General features: G+C 37.3%; 1 protein-coding gene across 2 annotated transcripts in view; it reads right to left on the bottom strand.

Annotated features, from left to right (window-relative positions):
- Window positions 1-3407: 3407 nt before the first annotated feature.
- LOC149318177 (F-box only protein 36-like) overlaps window positions 3408-27319 on the bottom strand; it is a 51108-nt gene continuing 27196 nt past the window's right edge. Inside the window, exons 2-4 of one of the 2 annotated variants that reach the window (XM_089509154.1) lie at window positions 14414-14522; window positions 9009-9154; window positions 3408-3825 (exon numbers count right to left, since the gene is read on the bottom strand). In XM_089509154.1, the coding sequence (XP_089365280.1) occupies window positions 3634-3825; window positions 9009-9154; window positions 14414-14522 (447 nt within the window). In that variant the 3' untranslated portion in view covers window positions 3408-3633. Of the gene's footprint in view, window positions 3826-9008; window positions 9182-14413; window positions 14523-27319 lie in introns of both variants that reach the window. The other variant, XM_089509153.1, reaches the window with a different exon arrangement.

The raw sequence follows: 27319 nt of genomic DNA on the forward strand, positions 1-27319 counted from the left end.
GCGGGATATAAATAAAAGTTTATTATTATTATTACGTTTATTAAATCAATTTGGTCACAAAGGAAAGGGGTTGGAGTGAAGCCAGTTTTGGCACCAACTGGCTTTCGAAGAGGAGAGCATTCCACAAATGGTACCACTCATATGTGGAAACTCAGGATAATTTGCATTAAAATAAGAACAAAAAACTGCTTAAAGCAGTGGTATGGATAAAAAATGTGTTTCTGTAACTCTCTTTTTATCACTATGCCAAACAGCCAAACACCAGCAAATCTCAGGTATACCTAGGAATGGAAATCACACTGTTCCTTAGTCATGCAAGAACCACAGATGCTTCTGGAACTAACTGTAACAGTCACAGCAGGTTCAGGCAGGACTTATTGCTGGGCTTTGGTGGAAGAGGATCATGCAGATTAGCAATGAGTTTAAGAAATGCTGTGACTGCAGCAGTGTCAATGGTTGCTTTACAAATATTTGACTTGTTGGTATTTTGGCCCCTAAATATGCTCTACATTTTCCAAGGTTGGGCTCTGTTGGCACTAGAAGCTAAATGGTGAACCTATTCCCAAAGATAATGTTTACTATCTTACATGCTTTCATTAAGGCTGCAGCTACACTGCAGAATTAATGCAGTTTGACACTGCTTTAACTGCCATGGCTCAATGCTACAGAATTCTGTGCTTTGTAGTTATGTGTGATGTTTAGCCTTCTCTGTCAGACAGCTCTAGTGCCACAACAAACTACAAACCCTTGGATTCCATAGGACAGAGCCATGACAGTTAAAGCTGTGTCAAACTGCATTAATTCTGTAATGAGGCAGTGGCCTCACATAAATAGAATGGTTTTTATGCAGACAATATTAATAATCAGAAGTCTAGCACTAGCAAAGTCCAAATTAAAATACAGTCAGCCCTCCCCTTGCGTGGGGGATCCATTCTAGACCCCCCCCCCCCGCTTGCGTAACGGAAAAAACAGGTGCATGCACCATTCATTTAATTACACTGCGGCTTTGTAAAGGAAATACGAGTATGGCATGGGCTGACTGTAAAGTTAAACATAAAGCTTTAAGAATTAGAAAAGCACCTCAGTAAACATAGAACTTGTTTCTGAATTATTTACAAAATAATTAGGAACTTTTATTTTCTATTTTTAAAAGAAATTACAGATGAGATTTTTTTTTAAAAAAATAATACTGAATATTCACTTGTTTCTACAAGAAACTAGAAGGTATGATTTAGTTTAATCTATAGACCATAAAATGACATAGGAAAACCTGAACATTAAAAAAAAAGTTAATCAGCTCTTTGCAAATGTAACTGTAAGGTCTAAATTCCATATAGCACATTTTACAGAAGTTTAGATATCAAGAGCAAATTTACTAAATACCATGCTAAGCTAAATAATAACTATGGGTATTTTGATAATAAAAATTAAAAACAGGCACTGAAACAATCAATCAAACAAACATAATTGTATTTGTTTTTAGGAACGCCTCAGTTTCAAAAAGGTAATTATTTTGAAACTACAACACCAAGTACCCCATGCAAAGCTAGAAAAATTTACTTGCATGTCCTTGGCTAATGTAATTAGCAATTACTGACAATTTGACAGCTATAGTCAGGGTTAATGCAGACATTTGTCTAGCCTAGCCATTTGTGCAAATGTATGATTCTTGGTTAGGGAAGAAATAGGGCTATTCCACAGAATCTGCCATTATTATTATTATTATTATTATTATTATTATTATTATTATTATTATTCTTTATTTATGAAGTGCTGTAAATTTACACAGCGCTGTACATACAATCTTTTTAGTTAGACGGTTCCCTGCTCTCGGGCTTACAATCTAAAAAGACATGACACAGAAGGAGAAGGAAGTGGTGGAGGGAAAGGGTAAGAGGTCCAGCAGTTCCTCTCTACCTCCAAGGCCTGGACCAAGGCAGATGGACTGTACTTAAAATTTTGTTTATAGGCATTGGGATTATTTTTTCAGAATTTAATTTCTGTTATACAATTGAAAGATCCATTATAGTGTAGCTAATCAGACCTGTCAAGGCACCACACATTATCAAATTTATAAAGTTAATCTAATGGTAATTTTGCTTACAAAAATTACATTTCCTCTTTATGACCATATGCTGGATTTTCTTGTCCATTTTCAGTTTGGCATCTGAACACACACACAAACACGTTTCATTTATTTTGGTCTTGCATTCCAGATGTGTATACATTTATAGAAGAATAATGTGGGATGCTGGGAATCTTTGGCATTTAACACGGTCACCATATATCATGGAGCTGATAATCTTGAGTTGGCAAGTATGTTTACTGACAAATTCAATGGCACTGAGGTTATGTACAAGTGTCCATAAGACAAGAATGTCTCTTAACCACATATCATAATAAACCTCTTATCAGCAGATGTTAAAATGATCCCAGAAATAAAGTAGAAACAGAAATTTTCTCTATTAATTACAGGTACTGTGAGAATATGAATTCTTTTAATATTCTGTAAAGAGTAGTTGGGGGTATACTTGTTTGTTTGTTTTTAACCAATCGGGAGGGACAGGACTGTCTTCATTGTCTACTTGTGTAAATCATCTGTGATCATCATTTTTGCTTTCTTAATGTTCAACTGTAAAACTGCCATTGCACCTTCTTCCTTGAACCTTATCACATAAAAAAAACAAAGTAGAAACAATGCTGGAGAGTAGCGGCTTTCTCTTTGCCTTACCACTTGATGATGTACTGCTTCAGTTCTCTTGTTGCAGCAGATGGCTCTAAAATGGCCTTTTCCCAGCTAGAAAAAAGAAGTGCTTTTACAACTGTCTCCTGTTGGAAGAGAACTGTATTGCTATGAAGTCATGAGTTAAGGCATGAAGAAAGCCGCTTCTCTCTGATGCCATTTGCACTTAGTTTTCTTGTGAGATAAGGCTCCTTGACTTTCTTCAGTAATCATTCCAAGTTTGCAACTTTCTGTTAATAATATGGGGTCATCTGCATATCTTAAACTGTTGATGTTCCTTCCTCCAATTTTCACACTTCCTTCCTCCAAGTCTTTATGAATGATACATTCGGCATACAAGTTAAACAGATAGAGTGATAAAATGCAGCTTTGTCAATTGAAACCCATTCTGTTTCTGTGTCCTAACAGTAGTCTCTTGTCCTGAGTACAGGTTATGCATTGGAACAATAAAATGTTGTGGCACACCCATTTTTTAAAAAGAGCAATCCGTAGTTTTTCATAGTGTATACATTTTTTGTAGGAACCATAATGCCATTCCTGGCCACATCAGTTTCCTAGAGCAACACAACATGCAGGCCTTCCTAGGAAAATAGAAAGGAAATTGCCAGCAACTGTCCAGAAAAACAGTCCCCAACCAAGAAAGCAAAAGATGAAATAAATGTGATTGATTTTAAAACAAATTTACTATAAACAAACACATAGCTAGATTAATTTACTGTAATAAACTGAGTGTTTACTCAATGAAAATACATGGAAAAATGAAACAAAAGATGTTAATGTTAATCTAAATCATATGAACAGATTTCCTTTTTGAGAAAGCAAAACAAGGCACTCATATCCAAGCCAATCTGCACCTCACAATAGTTGGCACCAACTGGTATAACATTCCTTTAATCTGAAAGGCTTTCTGATGAATCAGATCTCTTCTCTCTCCTTCTTCGGAACTGGAGCTGCAGTTGAATCTTGTTATTGAAGAAGAATTGCTTCCAGCCCACTTCTTGTGCCAGTGATCTCATTTCTGGGGTAATTTTACCTGCCAAATTTTGCACAATCATCTCCCATAGTTTGTCAGAGTTGCAGAACTATTTGTAAAGAAACAAAGGTATTAGTAAACCTTAGATACTATTCAGATGAAATTCCATTCTTCATATTAGGAGGAAAACATATATTTGAACCATGTATTTACCTGGCTATTTGATTTGGGAATGAGCGTGAATAATTTAATTTACAAAAATATACACCACTGCACTGACAAATATGTTCAAGACAGTATGGATGTTTTGCCTGTAGGGCAATTCTACCTTCAGTGGTAGTGAGCTCTGGCACTTGAAGCTCCAACTAGGGACATGACACAATTCTGAAGCAGTAGCACAAGAGGGCAGAAGAGAGGGAAGAACAGCATTTTTTGCTCCATGCCCTCTCCAGGGCTGCTTTTTATTTTATTTTGAGATATCCCTCTCACTGAAAGCACAGGCCAGGAATTATACCAGCTCTAAAACTGCTGTAGAATCTGAAGCTGAATTGGGTCCCCCCCCCCCCCCCCGAAAAACTGCAGATCTAGAAGAGCACTGCTTCCATTCCAAACCTGGAGTTCCAACCTAGTAAAAGACCTGCTGGAGACATTTCCACAATATCAGGATAGAGGGATATCTGATTTCTCTCTCCAGTGGTGGACCTCTCTCTTTATCCTTGGTGTGGAAGGGCTGATTCATCCTATGGCCTTCTGGCCTTTCCAGGAACCAGAGGATTTCAGGCTTAGATATTAATTAACCAATTTTCATTATAATTTCAAGCAATGGGCATGGATATATTTTATTTAATTTATATCCTGCCTTTCTCCCAGCTTTAGACGCAAAGTAGCTTACAAAAATGCTAAAACAAGAAAAAGCTAAAAACCTGATACAAATGTTAAAACACAGACATGTTATACCAAAATACCATTAAATTTCAAAAGGTGTAAAATCATTTTAAAACTTATCAATAATATTAAAAATATAGCACTTACAAACCATAAGGCTCCCTGCAAACAATTAATCATTAAATGCTTGTTTGAATTTTTAAAAAAACATCACATGGGAAGCTAAATTTAAACAGCGATTTTACTAGATTATTTAAAATTACAGCTTTAAAATGCTGATGTAGCTTTATTTTCTTTAAAATTATCAACATTGGATTCTGATAATGTAAGAAAACGAGATATCGCTTTATGGAAAACATCATTACCTTTCATTGCAGAAAAGAAAACTGAAAATGGCATAGCAAATGTGTGTATTTTCATCTACAATATAATACAGCTACATAGTAATAGTGGATTTAGTTACAGCCTTAGTAAGCGGGATGTACTGCTCCCTACAGTGTCAATCCTGTATTTGCTAAGTTGGAAGCCAACCCAACTAAAATCAATGTGCTTTACTTCTAAGTAAGCATATAACTGTTTGTTGCTGTTGTTCGACTTCGTCTTATGGCAACCCCACGAATGAGAGACCTCCAAGTCACCCTATCATTAACAGTCCCACTCAAGTCTTATAGACTCATGGCCATGGCTTCCTTGCCTTGCTAGATTATCGCACTACAGTCTTAAAACAGGGCTAGGTCACTTTTAACTGCTCTGGCTGCCTCCTGTTGTATTCTGGGACTTGTAGTTTAGGAAGGGGCATTTAGAATATTTAGCCAGAGAGCTCTTGAGCTTCACTGAACTACAAACCCCAAAATGCAACAGGAGGCAGTCAGAACAGTTAAAGTGACCTAGCAGTGTTTTATAGTGTGATGATCTTGTTGAGCCTATCCATCCAGAATGCAGCCTTCCTCTTTTCTTACTGTCTTCTATCTTGCCTTTATTGCCTTTTCTAGTGAGTCATGTCTTCTCATGATATGGCCAAAGTCTGACAGCCTCCATTCAGTCATTCTGGCTTCTTTGGAGAGTTCAGTCTTGATTTGCTCTAGGACCCATTAGTTTTTTAGCAGTCCACAGTATCTTTAGAACTCTTCCCCAGCACCACATTTCAAATCAGTTGATTTTCTTCCCATCAGTTTTCTTTACTGTCCAGTGTTTACAACCATACATATAAATGGAAAATACAATAGCATGGGCAATCCTAACTTTATTATTCATTGATATATCTTGATACTTCAGGATCTTGTTTAGTTGTTCATAGCTGCCCTTACAAGTACTAATCTTCTTCTGATTTCTTGACTACAGTTTCTATTCTGATTAATGTCCGAGCCAAAATATGGAAAATCATGAACTATTTCAATGTCTCGAATGTCTGCTTTAAAGGTGTGTAAATAATCTGTGGTCATTATTTTTGTTTTCTTAATGTTCAGCTGTACACCTGCCTTTGCACTTTCTTCCCTAACTTTCTTCAGTAACTGTTCCAAGTCTTTGCTATTTTCTGCTAGTAGTATGGTGTCACTTGCATATCTTAAATTCTTGATGTTCCTTCCACAAATTTCACATTTTCTTCTTCTGAGATTAACCCTGCTTTATATAAGAGACATTCAGCATACATGTTAAACAGGTAAGTTGATAAAATACAGCCTTTCCTGACCCCCTGGCCAATTGGAAACCATTCCATTTCTTCATATTCTGTCCTGATGGTACTCTTTTGTCCAGAATAAAGGTTACATATCAGGATAAGACTACACATTAACCATTTCTTTAAGAGCAATCCATAGATTTCCACAATTAAAGTTTCATGATAAAGTTTTTCATCATATAATCACAGGCTTTGTTATAATCTATCTATCTATCTATCTAGCTAGCTAGCTAGCTAGCTAGCTAGCTATAATATAAAGCACAGGATAATTTTCTTTTGAAAATCTTTGGTGCACTCCATTATCCAATGCATGTTTGCAATGTGATCCCTAGGGCCTCTCTTTTCCTGAATGCAGCTGGCACATCTGGCATTTCTTGCTCCATATATGGTGAAAATCTTTGTTGTACAATTTTGAGCATTACTTTGCTTGCATGGGAAATTAATGCAATGGTCTTGTGGTTACAGAAATCCCTGGTGTCTGTTTCTTGGGGATTGGAATGTATATTGAATAACTAATGTACTGTAAATGTAATTTTTGCTTAAAAAAATTATAGATTTGATTGGCATTTTGCAAATTAAATATAACTAAAATAATACATTTACAGAAAGAAGTAAAATGTCATGTATTTGCAGCCCAAATAATTACTGCATCAATCCAGTATTAGTGTTTTATATGACTGTATGGCTACTGCAAGAACAGTGTGCCCTTATTTCAATTTCTATTTTGTATGAGGTATTAGCTCCCTCTGGTGGCATTTTGCTTATCTCAGATCTATGCAATCATTTGGTGAAAGCACAGAATACTTAATTCACTTAACATGAAAACTAAGTGAGAAATACAATAAATCCTCATTATCTTTCTTGGTGGGATGGCGATATAATAAATGATATTAACAATAACAACAACAACAACAACAACAATGTGTCATAACAATGTCTGTCTAGTACAGGTGAGTAAGAGAGCCAGTGTGGTATAGTGGGTTTGGGTTGGACTGCAACTCTGGAGATTAGGGTTCAATTCTCTGTTTGGCCATGAAACCCACTGAATGGTCTTGACTAGGTCACATGCTCTCAGCCTCAGGGGAAAGCAATGACAAACCTCTTCTGAACAAATATTGCCAAGAAAATCCCATGATAGGGGCCCAAGGGTCACCGTAAGTCAGAAAAGACTTGAAGACACACAACAACAACAATAACATTAACTACAGAAGGAAATACAAGGCACATAGATATAATGCCGTGCAGAACAGGTTGTCTGTTTCTAACAGGGTCATGGGTAAAATAGGATACAAAATGCTATACTAAAGAACTTTACTGGATATGGTCAATATAATAAAACTGTCCCTATCATGAACTATTTTTTTCAGCCTAGTAAACCAGGATTGTGTAGCAGTATGAGCCTTGGACTAGAACTCTGGAGAACATGGTTCAAACCTTTGCTTGGCAATAGGAATCCACTGGGTGACTTTGGGGAAATCACACTCTCTTAGGCAAAGGCAAACTCCCTCTGAACAAATATTGCCAAGAAAATTCCATAATAGCATTGCCTTAGGGTTGCCAAAAGTCAGAAATGACGTGAAGACACATAACAAGAGCAACAGACCAGATCATTCATTGTTGAATATAAGTACAGTCACTCTTCCATATCCCCGGATTCAAGCATCCATGACTTGAAAATATTTTAAAAATATATAAATTCCAAAAAGCAAACTCTGATTTTGCCATTTTATATAATGGACACCATTTAACTATGCCATTGTATTTAATGGAACTTGAACATCCACGGATTTTGGTATCCACGTGAAGGCCTTGGAACCAAATCCCTGTGGATACTAAGGGCCCACTGTAACCAGGGCCTGCTCACCCATATAGGCAACATAGGCAGTTGCCTAGGGCGCAAAAAGTTTAGGGGCGGCACTGCACTTGCCTGGAGCGTGCGCGCACACATTCATAGGCAAGCACTAGGGCGCCCTTTGCTCTCCTCCTGGTTTTACTGCTCAGGAGGAGAGTGAAGGGTGGTTGCCTGGAGCGTGCGTGTGCACAGCCCCAGGCAAATGCCAGGGCACCCATTGCAATGCTCCTGGCTTTGCTTTGAAAGTGAAGGGAGAAAAGGCAAAGCTCCCTTTTCTATTCCTCCTCCTCTGATGTGACAGCAGCACCTGTGTGCCCTGAGGCATGCTTTCCACCCAGTTAAGAACAGGCAGAAAAGGAGCGATATTTAGCCTTCTCTGTTGGAGATCTCTGGTGCAACTGCAAACTACAAATTTCATAACTCTAGCATTAAGGAGTTAAAGTGGTGTTAAACAACATTGATTCTCCAGTGTGATAGCAGCCTGAATTAAATGCAGATAATGTTGTTGTGAGATATTTAGCCTTCTCTGTTGGAGAGCTCTGGTTATGTTTAGCTTTAACAAACGAAACACCAGAAATCAAAGGGTGAAAATAATTATGAGGGACGACAGGGGTGCCAAAATATTTCTCACCTAGGGTGGCAAAATACCTAGAGCCGGCCCTGACTGTAACATTTATGATCCACCAAAATCCTAATATCTTTCTGTATGTGGGCATGCGTGTGCACAACATCTAGCAAAACAAGTTGAGCCTGTGTGATGACTACATAGGTTTAGAAGACTTGACTGTCATTAGACAGACATTATCTGAAGGCACACACATATTTCCAGAACTATTTGCTTTGAAACTGAATTGAAAGCTAACATATTTAAAATTACCGTTTCAAATCTGTGAGACACTTGAGAAAGTCGGGCAATATCTTCAAGCTCCAAATAAGACATGATATGCAGAAGCAATGGGTCAGGAAGTCGCACCAGGAAATCAAATTTTCCACGACACATATTGAAAGTATGATCCAGAGTCTCTGCTCCAAAAATAATGGCTATTTGAACTATGATTTAAAAATATATATGAGAAAAACCAAATAAATTTATTCTGTGCCACAAAGGGTTTTTATATGTACTGCTAATTAAAATGTGTTTTACAAAACTAGGAAAAGTCAAGCTGACCCTTAAACATATTTAACCATTCATGGTGCAGCCTACAAATATTCAATGTGGAACGTACACATCTAAAGCTATTTACTTTTTCCAAGCATGAAAAATTAATCATTCTGTTGAACATCAATAGGATCAAACTATTGGTATTAATGGTAAACATTGAAAAGAAATATTATTAGCAATTCAAACATTATAGAACACCAGTTCATTCCTTTGTATGTTCACGGCTGCAGGGCCACTGGAGAGTTGCTGAATCAGCTTTAAAAAAATCTATTGATTATTCATGCAATTGATTCTAACTAAAATTTATAAGAAAATGGTAAATTATAATTTAATCTAGCATAAAGGCTTGTGGTAGTTTAAAATGGATAAAACTGTTTTGTACCTATTAGCTGTGCATTCTGGTCTTATTCCACCGGCTAAAATGATCCATATGCGCCTGTAATTTCAAGCTAGTAAGAACATTAAGGGTGAGAGAATCCAAAGATATAGCGGTGTTCGTCGGTAGAATCAGTATGTAGAGACATCGTGTAGCACTTTTGACACTAACTGAAAGAAAGAAGTTAGCAGCATCTGAGGAAGTAGACGGAAGCCTTTTTAAGCATCTGCACACGACAAGCCCCCGTTGTCTCCATGGCGGCACATGCAAGCAGCTGCATACAAATTGCACCTTCATTAGGGAGAATGGGACTTCAGGTCTTGCTTTTTTTGGTATCTGCGGGGTGTGTGTGTCCAGAACGGATCTCTTGCAGATACCAAGGTCAGACTGTATTAATGACTATTAATTATTTGGACCTTAGATTATCTACTACTGGTTTACAGAAATACTCCATAGTTTGCAGCAGTTTACTATTGAAGGCTGTAATCTTAAACACCCTTACTAAGGATCATGCCACACTGATCAGAATGGGACTCATGTCTGTGTGGACATTTAAAGGTTTGCCCTTGGGCAGGATAGTGGGTGACAATATACCACCTCCAAAGTACTATTAGCTCATATTAGCTAGGGAGGAATGGTGCAAAGAGGTTTGCGTCTGCACATAGACTTGCCATACAAAAGAACCTGAGGGATCTCATTTCCTTATGATGGTGGTGCACAGGATAAACTACGGGTTCCATCTTGAGTCCTACTTTTTGGGGAAAGGAAGGATATAAATAAAGGTGGTGGTGGTAGTGATGGTAGTAGTAATAATAATCCTATTTGGATGGCTGTTGGCAGGGTGATTGGATGGAATGGAAATGTCCTTTTTCAAGCAAAGAATTTTGCTGCTGCTGCTGAGATTGTCTGCTGTTGAAATTTTTGATATGCTTATAAAAATCTCCGTAGAGATGGGTTTGTCAGTCACAGTGTTCTGCCATCAGTAGGTCTCAAGAACAGAGCATTCAAGGGACAGGGGTGGCAGCAGCCCCGTTCCAAAGCCTTTTTCTTGCCCAGAGCAATACCAGGACCTCTCTTGCTGATTACGCTTCCTCGAGCTAGTGTCATTAATTTTGCCTTCACTGAAATAAAGGGTGTCCCGGAAAAAAGAGCTGTCAGACTGATCTGTAGGAAGACTGGCTTTGGCTGGCACTGGAAACAGTAGGTTGTTGAGTTCCACTTCGTATCTTGCCCTATCCAAGACCATTCTATCTGTCAGCAGAAGGCTGGTGTAGTTAACAGACTAAATCCTGGGGCCTCTCATGAAAACAAATGAACCTGGAATCGAATAGATCCATAGCTGCCTTTCAAACATTTCTGACATGCTCCTCGAACACCCTGTTCCAGGATCTGTATTGATGGAGATCTATGCCCACAGAAATATTTTAGCCCTCTTGGGGGATGTGCCCCCTTCTCATCAGCAGAACATTTCACTGAAGGAGAAGCAGTTGTGTTCTATTCTAAACCCACTCTGTCAACAATCAGAGATCAGGATTACATTCCATAAAATATGTTTGTATCATCAGTTTTAGGATGATAAAAAAATAATTGATTTTTTTCTTCTGATGCTCAGATACAACCTATATGATTTATTGGGTACACTCTAAGTTTTAAAAAAATTCTTACCTATCTTGCCTACAAGCACACAAATGATTCAAATTTGAACTATATACATACAGGGGGGAAAAGAGTACACAGCTACCTGAATGTTAATGAAATGGTAATGTGTTGAGAATAATAACATTTCACAAGGCTTATAGACAGACAATCAAATGCAAAATCAAATTAAATAGCATGACAGTGCCCTGAAACCAAGTATAAATTGGCAAGCATATGACTGCCATTGAACTTGGCTGGTTTTCTCTGTTTGATGTTTATATGTTAATACAAACATTTAAAAGCAATTATAAGTTCCTGATTACTTAAAATGTTTATTCTATAAGCATTCTATCAAAAGCTGGAAGCACCTATGTGGGATAATGATGGGTATAATGTTTTACTGACAAACATTATTTTATTTTATCTTTGTTTGAGGAAAGAACATATTTTACAACAGGATATTTCTGAATGCCTTCATAGCATTGTAAGACACATAAAATCTATAACATGGAAACCAACTATGGAGAGGCAAGAGAAAAACATTAATTGATATTGCTTAACAATCAGAGATAAAATTAGTTGAATTTACAGAATGAGAACTTGGGACTTGACATGAATGCTCATTCTCAGAGTTGTATAAGAGCAACCCACTAGCTAATGGGTTTTGTCTTGCACCAGTATTCATAGGCAGGAATCTAGAATTCTTTTACATTTAACTGCTGACTCCAATCCCCCTTCAGTTTTGCTACATAGCCTTGATCAGCCAAAAGTGATTCTACTGTATATACTATCACTTCAGAATAATTTAGATAGATGTGGGAATTGATCTACAAATTGTGGCTATTTAAGTAACTGAAAATTTTAAAAAAAACATTGCTGATCTACTGCAAATGATAGCAGATGTCTATCTATCTTTGCTGTATATGAATGGCAGATTAGTCAGCCAGGATGCCAGAATGGTTACCATCAATTATCCTGAGTGATGGGGCGATGAACTACAGATATCCAGCCTGTCTCTTGAGGAACTTGGTTATAGAAAAGTCAGTTGTGAATGCCTTCTCTGTGTTAGAAATTTGAGAAAGGCTCTATCTGGCTGCTTAACAGTTTACCTTCCTAATCTGGCAGAAAAAGTCCTGGAGGTGGAGTTTAGAAGTATTAGAGAATTTTAGTAACCATACCAGAGTTGCTTTGACTAAAAAGACTTGGAATTTCATGGCTGACATGACAAGCAAAGAACTGTATCAAATAATTTCTGGCTCCATAGATGTCACACGTCACACAATGGATCTAGTGATCTTACTAGACCTGTGGGTAGGTAGCCAGCAATGGCTCCGCTATCATGGACAGATTATATGAGCAAATTCCAGGATCCCTGTAACCTCTGCAGAGGAAGAGGGCTACAACAGATCTTTGCTGTACTGAGTAGCTGACTGGAATAAAATGGCTGAGTCATTGAGTAGTGTGCTTTGAGCATGATTAAATACAAGTAAGAGGTCATTTTCAAGCTTACCCTGTGGTTGAAACAGTCACAATACTTGGGAGTTTGACTATCTACTGGATGACTATTTGCCCATCATGAGTACTGAAAAGAACCAGGATGGGAGAGGACTTTGACTTCAGAGTTAGAGAATGACTCTTTGGTGCAAGGTGTAATTCTCTTTGCCCACAAAACCCCCCACTATTATTACTTTTCTAGAATTTGGACAAATTTCATCCAGGCCTTGCTTTTTGGACAAGGTGTTGGAGAGGATGGTAGCCTCAATCTCAGCTGATTTCCATGTAAACTAATGGTTTAAGTGCAGGTTATAGGACCATTGTTCCTTGTGGAACTTTGCCCATACTTTAAGATCAGCTTTAGTGGTCATGCTCTTATGTCTTTTATTAAGACAATTTGGTAAGCGTATACCAGGCCATTGTGGGAGTAGCCCAATGAATACATATTATGCTTGGCTACTATAGTACAGGATTGAAACAGACATTACAATCTATCTCTTGCAGGGTATCTTTCCCTTAAGAATGCTTTTGTACAGCTGGATTTATGTGATTCTGTTTTTATTTATTAGAACCTTTATGCAATTGTTTGAATCTAAAATGCCAAAGCATTGTCTCATAGCAATATATACTAATTTAAGGCATATAGAGTATTTATGTATTTTTCTTTTATTTCTTTTATTTATTTCCAGGATTTATATCCCGCCTTTCTCCTCAATGGAATTCAAGACAGGTAAACTTCAGTTTATAAAGTTTGTAAAGGCACAGATTTCAGTTTGTAGAGGCATAGACCTGAGAGGCTGTTCATAAATACATTAAGTAAATAATAATAAACATCAATCTTCCATGACACATATATTCTCTTCTTGATAATCTTTTTATGGATAGTGTTACATATCAGTCTCCAGGTGGCACTGCACTTAGTCTGGGTGCCGTCAAGCTATTATTCTGTTTTGGTTTGAAAGTGGCAATTCATTTTCTTGCTTTGATTCCTGATTGGTATGTCTTCTAAGCCTCCCAAGAAAAATATCCTACAAATACCTAGTATTTCCATGCATGATCATTTATAAAAAATTTAAATATTTTTCCATACAGATAAAAAGAATTAAATTTGGCACACTTACAGCTTCATCTAAATGGAAAATACAAACTTTCTAATTCTTACATGAGAGAGAGTCAAATCTCAATTTCCATTTCAGATTACTATCATCCTTCAGCAGATTTCAATAAATAAGTTAACATATTGAACTTTTCAGCTTCCGTTAAGAATATGAGAGACTATTTTGAAATTTTCAGAAACTAAGGATATACTCCCCCAAAATGTTATTTTAAATCGATTTTAATCAAAATCTCTCTGTGTTTCCAAAACTGAATATAAATCTGTTATGTGGAAGGGGGTATCTGGAATTTCCCCCCTTTCAAAATAATGGACATTTCTTTTGATATCCTGAAAATTCAAAAAAATATTTATTTATTTATTGGCCAAAGACGGGAAATTAGACCACCTTTTATCAGGAAATAATGGGCACTGTTCCATTATAATCTATCAACGATGCTTACATACACAGATGATTGGCATATTCTTCATGTTAAAATCACCTTTCCTGTATCTTACTTTGGAGAGAGGGGTCATCAAGGAAGTCTTCATGAGATTCTCTAAGTTCTCCAGGTCTTGCTTCACGATATTCACTTCGAAGTGATATTTTCCACCACCTGAAAATTACCTATAAATGAAAAATAAAGGCAAGTATTAAAGGATAATGTATTCAAAATAATTCAGAATGTAGAGGTTATTTATGCTTGGCTTTGCACTTTTTAATTTAGTAACAAATATTTTAAGATCCAAAGCCTGAAAGCCTACACATGCTTATTTTGAAAGAAGTCACATATGGAGCAGCCCCCCCCCCCCCCAAAAAAAAACACACACACACACACACATGTGTCACAGAAGACTGAATGGGAATACACATCTACATTCGATTTAATGTGCAGTTCTAGTGCTGGAGCTCCATTTAACTCATTGGCCCATAGGATGCATTTTATTCTGTTATCAGCTTGGGATACAGGTATCTTATTTAAGCAAGCAATTTGCATACATTGTTGAATTATGGTAATTATGATAACAATATTTATATGTTGACCTAGATTTCCAATCAGGATTCATTCAAGACAGCAGTTTAAAACAGAGCTGCATTTTAGCTGGACGCCAAAATAAAGTCAATGTCAAAGTCAATTGAGCCCCAAAGGAGAGGGCATTCTAAGCCCTCTTCTGTGTTTCCACATAATGTATTGCTTCCACTTGTGGAAGACAGGAGCAACCCTCCAGAAGACCTAGTCCTTAGATATGTATACTGTATATACGAGCAATTTAATATCATCATCATCATCATCATCATCATCATGATCATCATCCCACATCCCACACTTCTCCCAACACTGGGACCACAGGTGGCTTACAATATTAAAAAACAGTTCAATTAAAAGCATTCAAATATACTACATTAAAACAGAATTAAATTACTACAATAATTAAAACAATTTGCATGTTAAAATATCAAATAATTTAAAAAGATAAAAATGTTCAGAACACATTAAAACAATAAAACACTCCAACCCGTTCTTTAAAAACGTTCTGTTTTGAATGACTGTCTGAAGAGAAAGGTCTTAGCTGTCGGTGGAAGGCCAACAAGGAAGGGGCTATTCTGGCCTCCCTGGGAAGGGAGTTCCATAGTCCAGGGGCAGCCACAGAAAAGGCCCTCTCTCGCGTCCTCACCAACCATGCTTGTGATGGTGGCGGGACAGAGAGAAGGGCCTCTCCAAAGGATCTCAGAGCCTGGGTCGGCTCATACAGGGAGATACGTTCTGCCACATAGCCTGGACCATATAGGACTTTATAGGTCATAACCAGCACTTTGAATTGTGCTTGGAAACAAACTGGCGGCCAGTGGAGCTGTTTCAACAGGGGCGTTGTGTGATCTCTATGACCTGCCCCTGTTATCAGCCTGACTGCAGCTCTTTGGATCAGCTGAAGTTTCCAAACACTCTTCAAACGCAGCCCTAAGCAGAGCACATTACAGTAGTATAAATGGAATGTAACTAAGATATGTACAACTGAGGCCAAATCCTGTGTCTCAAGGAACAGGTGGAGTTGGTGCACAATTTTTAAATGTGAAAAAGCACTCCTGGTCACTGCTGAAACCTGAGCCTCCAGGTACGAAGCTGAGTCCAGGAGTACTCTCAAACTGAATATCTGCATCTTCAGGGCGAGTGTGACCCCAACTAACACAGGCTGAATCCCTATTCCCTGATTTGCCTTCTGACTGACCAGGAGCATCTCTGTTTTGTCTGGATCAAGTTTCAACTTGTTTGCCTTCATCCAGTCCATTACTGATGACAGACACTGGTTTAGGACCATATCCAATTTTCCAACAGAGATACTATGAACACAGATCAAAAGATAGGATTTGTTTCTGTCCTAACATTCATCGAGCCAAAATCTAGCACATATTTTACTCTGCTGTAAGGAAAATAAAACAGAAAGGAATCTAATGTTACTTTAAAAACTAGCAATTTCCTTGTGGCAGAATTCTTTTCTGATGAAGTCTCTAATTAGATTCTAATTTTATCAAACCTTCTAAGAACTAGATTCAAGAGTCCTAAACTTGCATTAAATGTTTCAGCATATTTATTTATTTATTTTATTTTTATCCCGCCTTTCTCCCAAAATGGGACCCAAGGTGGCGAACATATATAAATATAAGTTAAAACTGTACAGTTAAAATCATAAAAATATAAAAATTGCAAATTCTTGTAAGGCCACTTGGGAATTGCAGTGCGTTGACTGGAGATGGTTGTGTGCCCATTTCATCTGCCATTTGGTAAGAAGTTGCCACTCTAGAGCAGGTTTTGTTTCAACAGCATACATGTTCCAATTCCTGCCACTTCTCTTCCCTCTGTGGAAATTGAACATGATGCTGGTAAGTGGCAGTATAGTTTTTTGGTAAAAGAAGGAACTGCAGGTGCAAAGATTGGGATTGGGAAATCTCTCTACCCTATCCTGTGATCACTAAACTTGGCTTAAATGCAGTTGTTACAGTAAGGAAGACAGTTTTTCATCAAAAATGAATCAGGGGCTAATATAACTATGGTCTGAGTAGATAATACAGTACGTACTGCCCTGTTGGTTGGTTCCAATTAAAGTTGACTATGTAGTCAAAAAACTACAAATAGCTTGAAACACATCTCATTCTGAATAGAGAAAGTGTTTCAGAACAATGCATACTAAAACAACTATTTTTAGTATTGAAGTTTCCTGTTATACGATTTATTTGTAAATGTTATAATCTGTAGATACGTGTAGAAAATAAGGATGTGTTTACAAATGAGTCACATGTTCCAGTAATGAAGAATAATATTTTTTTATTTATACAAAGGCACAAAAACCAACATTACACTTAGCTACCATTATACAAAGATTATATAACTCAGTGAACATCAGGCATAACTAGATGAAGTTAAATCCCAGCACGGGTTATTCATACAGAAAAGTTTTTGAAGTGCTGCAGATCAGTGGTAGAACTTCCATGGCATGCTTTACAAGCAGAGAGTCTCAAATTCAATCCCTGACATCCAGGTAGAACTGGGAAAGCTGCAGCCTGAAACCCCAGAGGGCCACTGACAGTCAATATGAACCATAAAGAGCTTAGACCAGCCAATGATCTTAGCTAGTATAAGGCAGTTTTCTATGTTCCTAATGGAGGTGTCAGAAACAATCAAAAGATGTCATTTGCATTAGCAATTAGTGGCAATAAATTCATCTCAGCAGAAATAAATGATCAGAAAGAAACTAGCACATTATTTATTGATTTATTTATGGTATTTATACCCTGCCCTTCAGCCCTAAAGGCTATCAGAGCGTCTTACAATTATTATTTTCATTTAGATGGTTCCCTGCCCTCAGGCTTACAATCTAAAAGACATGACACAAAAGAAGAAGGGAATGGTGGTGGGAAAGGGGATGAGGTCCAGTGGTTATTCTCTCCCTTTGAGGCCTGGACCAAGGCAGATGGACTGGAGGGAGGGTCTTTTGTCAGCCACCTAACAATAATAGTAATGTATTTCCTATACCACCCCCTCTTTCCCCATGCATCGACGTGGGGAACAGTGGTTCTCAAATGGTGCAGCGAGTGGGGGGTGGGGGGGTCTGCATAAGGTTGTAAAAGGGAGTCTCAAGGGTAAAAAATTTGAGCATTGCTGACAAACAACATCAGTTAAATGTACAATTATGCCTATGCTTTTCTCCCCCAGCAGGCAGGCAGGCAGGCAGGCAGGCAGGCAGGCAGGCAGGCGTCACTTCTTTCCTCCAAGAAGTCAGGAAACTGTAGAGGTACTACAATTTAGGTCATGATCCATTTATTGAGCAGCAACGCACTACTTCACAGCATATTAGGGCATAGTTGCTGTGTTCCACCCACATATTATTCCATCTTTGAAGTGATCTCCTTTTACTTCATTTTTTTTAAAAATATAATTCCTGTTACCATGGGCACACTTTGCTTTGGAAGTTACTGTGCCATGCCCAAGTTATGAGATTTCAGTAACAGTACTACTAAGCTACTTATATTCTTTCAGAAAAATAAATTATAAAGTCTTAACAGCAGCATCAATTTAAGGTAATTTGTAATATAATTTGTGTCAGTGAACCAGCATTAAATGACGTGCATGTGGAACTGGAGAAAATTTCTGTGGATGTGATGGACTGCTAGAAAGACAAATTAATGGATCCAAAAAGAAAGCAGCTCTAGACTCTTGCTAGAAGCCAGGATGACTAAACTGAGGCTGTGATGCTTTGAACATAACATGAGACGACATATCTCACTGGAAAAGACAATAATGCTCAGGAAAGTGGAAGGCAATAGAAAAAGAAAAGAAAAAGAAGACTGCACCACAAGTGGATTGATTCAATCAAGGAAGCCAAAGCCTTTGCAATAACTGAGCAAGGCAGTTGAAAACAACAGCTATTGGAGGCTGCCATAAGTCTAAGTTTGCTTGATGGCAAATAATAATAATAATAATAATAATAATAATAATAATAATAATAATAATTTTTATTTATATCCCGCCTCTCTACAAAATGCAATTGGGGCGGCTTACAAGATTAAAATATACAGTCCAAATCCCTCAACCCACCTACCCCCTTAAAATACAATGAAACATGTATAATTTAAAACATAAAACATTCTTAAAAACAATATAATAACTGTGGTTGAAGTCAGAGGTCAGCAATTAGGTTTCCTTCTGATAGCCAGAGAATTATTCAGGAAAGGCCTGCCGGAAACAGCAGACTGATGATGAGCTGCTTGTTAAGCTGTGGTGTGCCACAGTCAAAGCATTTAAACATTAAAGGGGTGGGATTTCGCCAACCCTAGAACCACATTTTGCTAGCATCTGCTGTAGGCAGTATAAGACACAGAAATGGTTTTTTGTTTGTTTGTTTAAAGAAATCAAAACCAGAAGGGAAGAGATATCCAATTTTGACTTAAATTTCATTCTGAAGGATGGGTGTCACCTCCTTTTACAAAAAAAGTGGAAGATAAGACTTGACAAACATCTCAAATGGGGGGGGGGGAGGAGGAAAAAGAAGATTCAGCTTACACAACTTGAGAGAATGAGTCTTATTTGCCTTACAGTTACATTTAGATTTTTCCCTCAGGGGCTTGCTCTTTCATTCTATATTTTTGAAAACTCTTTTGTTCCTTTATCAATAACAAACCAAAAATCCACAGTTAAATTTTACCTCAATATGTGTAATGACAGTGAAAGCTTCACCTGCTGGAATTTTTCTTAATATTAAAATTATGTATTTTTAATGCAGGTTCAGAGAAGGGCAACAAAAATCATAAGAGGTACAAAGAACAAGAGGAAAGCTTGAAGGGAGATGGGCATGTTCAGCTTGCTGAAGACAAGACTGAGGAGTGGCATGCCAGTACTCTTTAAATACTTCTAGGGTTGACACAGAGACATGGGCAGGCCCGTTCTCTTCTAGGTCTGTGTTAGAACCAGGTATCATGGTCTGAAGTTACAGGATAATCCATTTTGATTGAACATTAGTGGTTTGGCAATTGAACCAATTCTCTAAAGAGGTGATGGGGCTTCTTTTTCTGGATGTCTTCAAAAAGAGGATGGACAGATACTTGCTGGGGATGTTTCCTCTGGACATCCTGCACTGAGTAAGGAGTTGGACTCAATGGTCCATTAGACCTCTTCCAATTCTATCATTCTATCTGGAGAGAAATATAATCATCATGATTACTGGCCACTGATAACCATATCATCCAAGAATAACAACAACAACAAAGATATATTTAATTTATATTCTGCCTTTCTCCTAATATAGGATCGAAAGAGACTTCTAAAGATTTAAAAAACATAGTATATAAATAAAAACATTATTCACAAAAAGCTTTAAAGCACAAGAGTAAAACCATATAATATGTAACTAAAATATATTATAAAAAGATTTTAAATAAAAGATAAAAGTTTACCTACTCTTATTTTAAACCCACCTAAGTCAGTGATAGCCAATATTTCTTGTAGTAGTGAATTCTTTATTTTAAATATATGTTGTGCAGAAATTGTACTGTCCTGAATCTGTCACCATTCAGATTTACTGTGTGATCACAAGTTCTAGAGTTAAGAGACAGAAAAATGCCTTCTTATCCACTTTCTCTACACCTTGTAGAAATTCTTGTTATGTTTTAGTTATAGGAGCCCTGCTAGGAAAAAGTGGCATTTCCACCTTTCCACCTTTCAAACTGATAATGCCATACTAGAATATTCATCATGAAAATATGTTCAGAGTTGACTATCCAGCATCAAAATTAAACAATGTTATTATTTATACAGATTTTGTGTCTACTTCAATTCTCTCAAGTTCCCCTTGTGGGAAGGAAGAGGGGAACACAGTCACTGCCAACTACAACCAGCACCCTGTTCCCCAGGCCATCTTCCTGACTTCATTCTTTAACCCACACTGAAAGGCTGCCTCCATTCTCACATCATGTGGCAGCCAGTCTAAGCCAGCCTGGAGATGTTTGGGAGCTGCTCTGAAAAGCAAAGGAATTTCTGAAGAACTGAAAGAGCTACTCACCCAGACCATGGAGTTATACATGATGATGATGATGCTCTTCCTCCTCTGGGAAGTTGTGACCAAAGTGGCATGATTGCTTCTGAATCTCTGTTTCCAGCTGTTGCCAAAGGTTTTGCACTGTACCCATGGCTTCTCGCTAAATTTCTCTCTTGCCCGCTCTTCCTCCCACTAACTGGAAATGCTGCATTCTTTTCCTATCCACAGCTTACTTTCATTCACTTAGGCTGAAGTCTTGCTCTTTCTCAGAAAGGGTGGGGCCCGGGAGTCTAAAAATCTTTAGTATTTTATAATACAGAATTTGTATATTTTTGTTATTTTCTTTGAAACTGATCAATTTGAAATCAATCAAATTTACAGTTGATAAATAATGACAGGACTGAGAAAGACAAAACATCTGCAGTATCGTTGGGTCCCAAGACCTCTTCTGGAGCACTAGGCCCTAGTAATTTGTACCAGCTTCCCTCTGTCATCCACCCAACTATTTGATCAGTCATAGCTTCCAGAGAACTAGTGCTTAGAATTCCATGTAAGTAAGAAGAATCAGTTGGGTCTATTTTCAGTCTGCTTTTTCCATTTCCTGGAAGATTTTTCCCCCAAGGTAAAAGAGAACAAAACAGACTACATTACAAATGATATGCCCCTGAGTACGTTTCAGATACCTATTGTGAGTCCTTGAGGGGACAGATTGCTGCTTTGAATAAAGAGTGAGGTTCATCCATGCATAATAATTATCATTTTATTTTCTGAATAACACAGTAATTTCCCCTAGCAGACCTGAAATATAAGCCATCACTCTGACCTGGATTAAACTGTCATTTGATCACGTTTATTAGGTCTGTACCTTGTCATACAGAAACACTGAGCACACTTTCAGGGTCTAAAATTTTTAATCAGGGCCAAAGTCTGCAGTTGATGACTTTGCTGGGAGGTATACACACTTTTGTATATTTTAATGTAATTTTATACTGTTTTAAATTTTATTGTAATTTTTTAAAATGTTTTTGTCTGTGAGCTGCCTTGGGTCCTTTCTGGGAGAAAAGTGGCATACAAATGAAATAAACAAAATAATAAAATTAATGCCAATGCTTTTTACTCTTCTAACTGTGCATCCTGCTTGTTATTTCCTATTCTATTGCCTGTTATTTTCTTTGGTTCTTAAAGCTTCTGTGGCAAACATTGTAAACAATTTAAATCAAGAGTAAGTTTATCGACCAGAGACTGTGATAGTAAAGGGTAACCATCCTTAGATTTAAAGATATATATTTGGACAATTAAGGTTGTACTTCTATGGATGCTAATTAACACTGTGGAACTTATTTCAAAGCAAATGTGCATCTGATTGTAGTGTTGAAGAATTAAGCAATCTAGAAAGTTTATAAAAGTGTTATTTTGATATACTTTTTTAAACAGAATACAGAATGATTAGAAGCCATGTTAACACAACTCCAGTAGTAGAATGCCATCAGTTAATTATCAGATGTCAGCATGCCATTTGATTGTTTTCATATTGTTATTATTATTATTATTATTATTATTAACCTTTATTTATTTAATTAGAAACAAAGAAACAATCTACACTGAATATGATAAACAAAACAATTATAAAACTAAAAAATATAGCAAGTAGTTCTAGTATGTCTAATCAGTTACTTTTACTGACCTATTAAGAGGGGGAAACTAACTAAACAGGCTGTTAGGCACTCCATGAGCCACTTTAGTTTGTTCTGCAAAATTTTAACATTAAGAGTCAATTAACAAAAGATTAGGTAAAATACTCATTATCAGAATTCAGTTTGGACACTCAGTGCTCTGTAAATGGTGGTTAAAAACTAAGGGGTCATCTGCACAGGTCAAACAAGATGAAATCCAGTGGAAAGCAAAATGAAGCTGTGTTCCAGGGCTAAAAACTGGAGCAAAAAGAAGCTCTGATACTCCAACTTAAGACAAAAAATGTGCATTATCTCACTGCCATATAAACAGCATGGTGCCAGTACAGGACTGCAGCAAAGCAAAAATGCAAAAGTATGTCAAACAGGGCAGGTCGCAATAATGCAATGGATGTAATTACAGCATACACAAACTAGACAGCCCAACAGGGGAGCATGGGGTGAAGGGGGCATGTATGGGGCCCTCCATGATTGTGCTTTGCCAATGTATCACTGCGCATACTAATGCACCAATGCACTGTACAGGTGGTGCATCACAAGTGTGACTGTGAGGCCAATCATACAGGTGAACGTTCAATGGAAAGGCATCTGGGCCGGAAGGAGGAAATAACTGGTGGTCAAAGATGTTAGTGTGATGGTACACATGCATTGTGGGGAGGCTACAAAAACAAACAAATGCAGTGCAGCTGGGGGTTATGTGGTGTGGACAGCCCATAGGTGTTTGGCCTACTTTGGGAGTGGGCCAGGCGGACAGTGGGGATTCGATCCACTTTCAGAAAACCCAGGATTGAGCTGCTTTTTCCTGACTGTCTGCTCTGTCCCTGTGTCATTTAAAAATTCATCCTATTTTGGCAACCTGAAGGAATTTTCATTCATCTTATTTGAAGTCAAATATCTATCATGTGCTTGTGAAGAAGGTATAGGATACTATGGCTCTCTCAGTTTTGTTGGATCACAGCTCCACCAGCTTTAGCCAGGGCAACCAACAGTAAGGTATGCAGTCTAAAACATCTGGAGACCAGCTGTAAAGCATCATGCCAGAGCAGAACATATTTAAATACCCATATCCCATCTTTTAACCTTAATGACTCTGGCAAGAAGGTAAACAGATATCATAATCTGGCAAGAAGATAAACAGGTAAAACAAACCTCAGAAATTACAAGCAGATGTAAAATAAACAATACCCAGCAGGACTATAAATGAATGATGCTCTTCAGTAAAAGTCATGGCAAACAAACAAATGAACAAACCTGTTTCAGCTTATCTAAATATTACAGAAACAAACAGTGCCCATAGAACCTCTCTATTGAGTGTATGAACATCATAAATCCAGGTTTAAAAGAATCAGTGGCCAGAGGGAGGGCAAAAGTAACATAGTATCAGTAAGAAAGACAGAATCAAAAGTAGCATAATCAGCAATGAAGTTAATGCACTGGTGTAACGAGTTACATTTTTATAAAACTTATTTTTATTTCAGAGGAAGGAGCTGGCAAAAGCACCTCTGAGTATTGCCTAAGAAAACCCTATGAAATTCATGTGTTCATCATAAATATACAGATGACTTGAAGACAATTCATCAGATGGGAAAATGCATCTTAAGAGCTTTTTTAACAGTTTTACACCAGTGTCTTATGAATTCTCAGGGACATTTCCCCAGAAAAGCAAAGAGTAATTCAGTAAGTTACCCTCAGATCATTGTAACAATTATGATGGATTTTAAGGTTCTGTAAAATATAAGAGGAATGAAAGTGGGACATAGTCTCCAATGAAGGCCTTAATCATCTTGAAGTAAACTAATTTCTATGGGGAGGGGAGAGAGGAATGATTTGATACTGCCACTTGACAACAATATGACTTTATATTTTGCTATTGCACAAAAACATTCAGTCAAACTAATTCCACAGACATTTCCATTGTCTGGAAAGCCTCAGTTTCTTTTAGGAGATGAGTTGATTGAACAAATGTATCCTGTATACAGTTATTGTGAGTATATATAGGCTAATGTTGTGACTTTTAACGAACCAACATACACTTTCTCATCCCACATATTTCCAAAGTAGTTTACAACTGTTCTCTAAGAATTCAACGAAACTCCCATAATGTAAAACAAGAATACATATGCTAATTGAAATACATGATTTCTGCAGGGCAAGACTATATCATTATCAAAGATCTGAAACATCCACCAGAAAGTGTGGAAAATGAACTGCAGAAGGTGATCCTCAGAGTGCTATGACACTTTGCAAAGCAGAACTACTTGGCCTTAACATATATTTACTTCTAGTATATTGCAGATGTCTCAAAGAGTGTCCAAATCTTTTAATAAAGGATCTGTTGCTGGCTGCCTTTGGCACATAAATCCAAACTTTTGTGTAAAAGTTTATTCAGAAACCAAAGCAGTTCACAGTATGGCAACGTTGTTAGGACTAAAGTAATTTCAGATACACAGTATATTAAAAACGCAAAGCATTTCAAACCTTTTTGCATGCAGAAACCTCATTCATTTGCAAATAAAAACATCCCTCTTCCCAGGACAGCTCTGTTGTTTCTTTTTGAACCAGGCATTCCCAGGAAACTGACCTTAACAGATCCTGGTGCCTGTTACCTCCCCATGACATCTGTGCATTAACCAACTCCAGCATAGATAGCAATAACAATAGCAAGTACATTTCTATATCGCTTATCAGTGAACTAGCACTCTCTTAAGTGGTTTACAATGTGTAAGCCAGTTGCCCCCAACAAGCTGGGTACTCATTTTGCTGACCTATGAAATGATGGAAGGCTGAGTGGACCCTGGAGCCCCGCATGGGATTGAACTCACAACCCTGTGGCTGCAGAACTAGCATTTAACCACTGTGCCACTGGGGCTCCTTAAACATTCTTTCCATTCAAAATTACCAAAGGTATGACACATTCCATCACCCGTAATACAAAACAAAGCAGATACAGCATAAGTGACTAACAAGCATGGAGGAATTCTGAGGTTCACTGACTTGGGGGCAATATGTATACGGATTCTTGAATTAATATGCTGATTCATGTATATATATTAGGAGTAATTCAGATACAGTCCTTCTGTGCAATGCTCACTCTGAATGTTACCTTCCCACAAAAGACGTTAGCCCCCCATGTCACATATATCAAAAATGGGTATATCACAATCAACACCTTCACAACTTGAGAGATTCACTGGGTCCAGTCAGAAGTGTTGGATATATCTTAACTGTCATACTGAGCTTGTCGGATCCCCTGGTCTGGCCTCAGACAAAGGCACTTCTTTAGAATACAGAAAGTATCATTGCACAGTTAAATCAGGACTCTTTGAGAATGAGAAACAGACTTATTTTCCTTTATTTGACATGATTCAATTAAGGTGATATTAAGAACAACAAGTCCCAGAATTATTTGTACATATGTGGAAAGTAGAGATTCCTAGTGGACAGAGCTTTAATATTACTCTAGTTCTTCTCAATGGAGGAAGTTCATAAGCTGGAGTTGGTTCCAAGATCCCCTGTGGATAACAAAATCTGTAGATGCTCAAGTCTCATTAAATATAATGACATAGCAAAATGGTGTCTCTTAAAAAAAAAAGGAAAATCACAGTTTGATATTTGAAATTTATACTTTTTTTAACATTTTCAAACCGTGGATGCTTGCATCCATGCATAAAACCATCCATGTATAAGAAGGGCTGACTGTATATTCAATAGAGAAGCAACTCAAGTCTCTCCACATTAGAGATGTGTGAGAATTTTGTTCAGGTTGTTTCCTGATAACAATAAACCAAATATCATATCAGTCTTTATAAACAGAATAGAAAGAAGCTGAGATTAAAAACTTTTTGTGTGAAAGTGCAAAATGTCCAATTTATCCATCTGGACAGAGACTTATGAGTGCTTAGGTCCTCAAAGTTTAAGTACATTCAGCTTTGGAGGTAATGATTCAAGTTTCTGGTGCTGAATCAGGGTTGCTACCTCTATTTTTCCTTTTTTAAAGCACCCTCTTTATCTTTGACAGTTATACAGCCATGAAATATACAATGGTCCATGCTGGAGAAAGCTTCATTTGCTGAATTCAGCCAGTGCAGGTGGATGACATTTTTCGTCTGTATCATACTTTTCAAAAATAAGAACTAAAATGCACACATTTCAACATAGATAGGGAAGAAAGAACTTGAGATTAAAACATCCAAATATAGGAGAAAGTGAAGCTGATACATTCACATATCCAGGCTGCACAAACAAAAAAGGAAGTTATTTTGATGCAGTAAATTTTAAGAAATAGGAAACATTATTCATGGTAGGGGAAAAGGAGAAATAAGTACCAAGTCTTTTTTTAAAATCCCTAAATAAACGCCAGAGATTTGAAGTCTGCTAATACTAAACATTTTAAAGTAAGTGCTTGCTGATAATTTGTTTGAATGATTCTTTGAAATTTAAAAATATTCTTACTACATAATAAGAAATATACCAGTTTTGTTACAATTAATGACAAAAGGGAAAAAGTATAAAATATATTATAGAAACAAGCCATTTACCAAATCAGCACAGTGAATACATTTAGATCTGTGCCAGTTAAGATAAAGTAAAGGACATACAAATTTGGTCAAATACAACATTTTACTAAAATGCAAGTCTGCTTAAATTAGCTGTTCAGTGGCTGGAAAATTCACTAGTATCCACAAAGAAAATGAACACAAAGGAG

Source organism: Sceloporus occidentalis, unplaced genomic scaffold, assembly GCF_023333645.1.
Source record: "Sceloporus occidentalis isolate IW3139 unplaced genomic scaffold, rSceOcc1.0.p SCAF_2, whole genome shotgun sequence".
Lineage (NCBI taxonomy): Eukaryota > Metazoa > Chordata > Lepidosauria > Squamata > Phrynosomatidae > Sceloporus > Sceloporus occidentalis.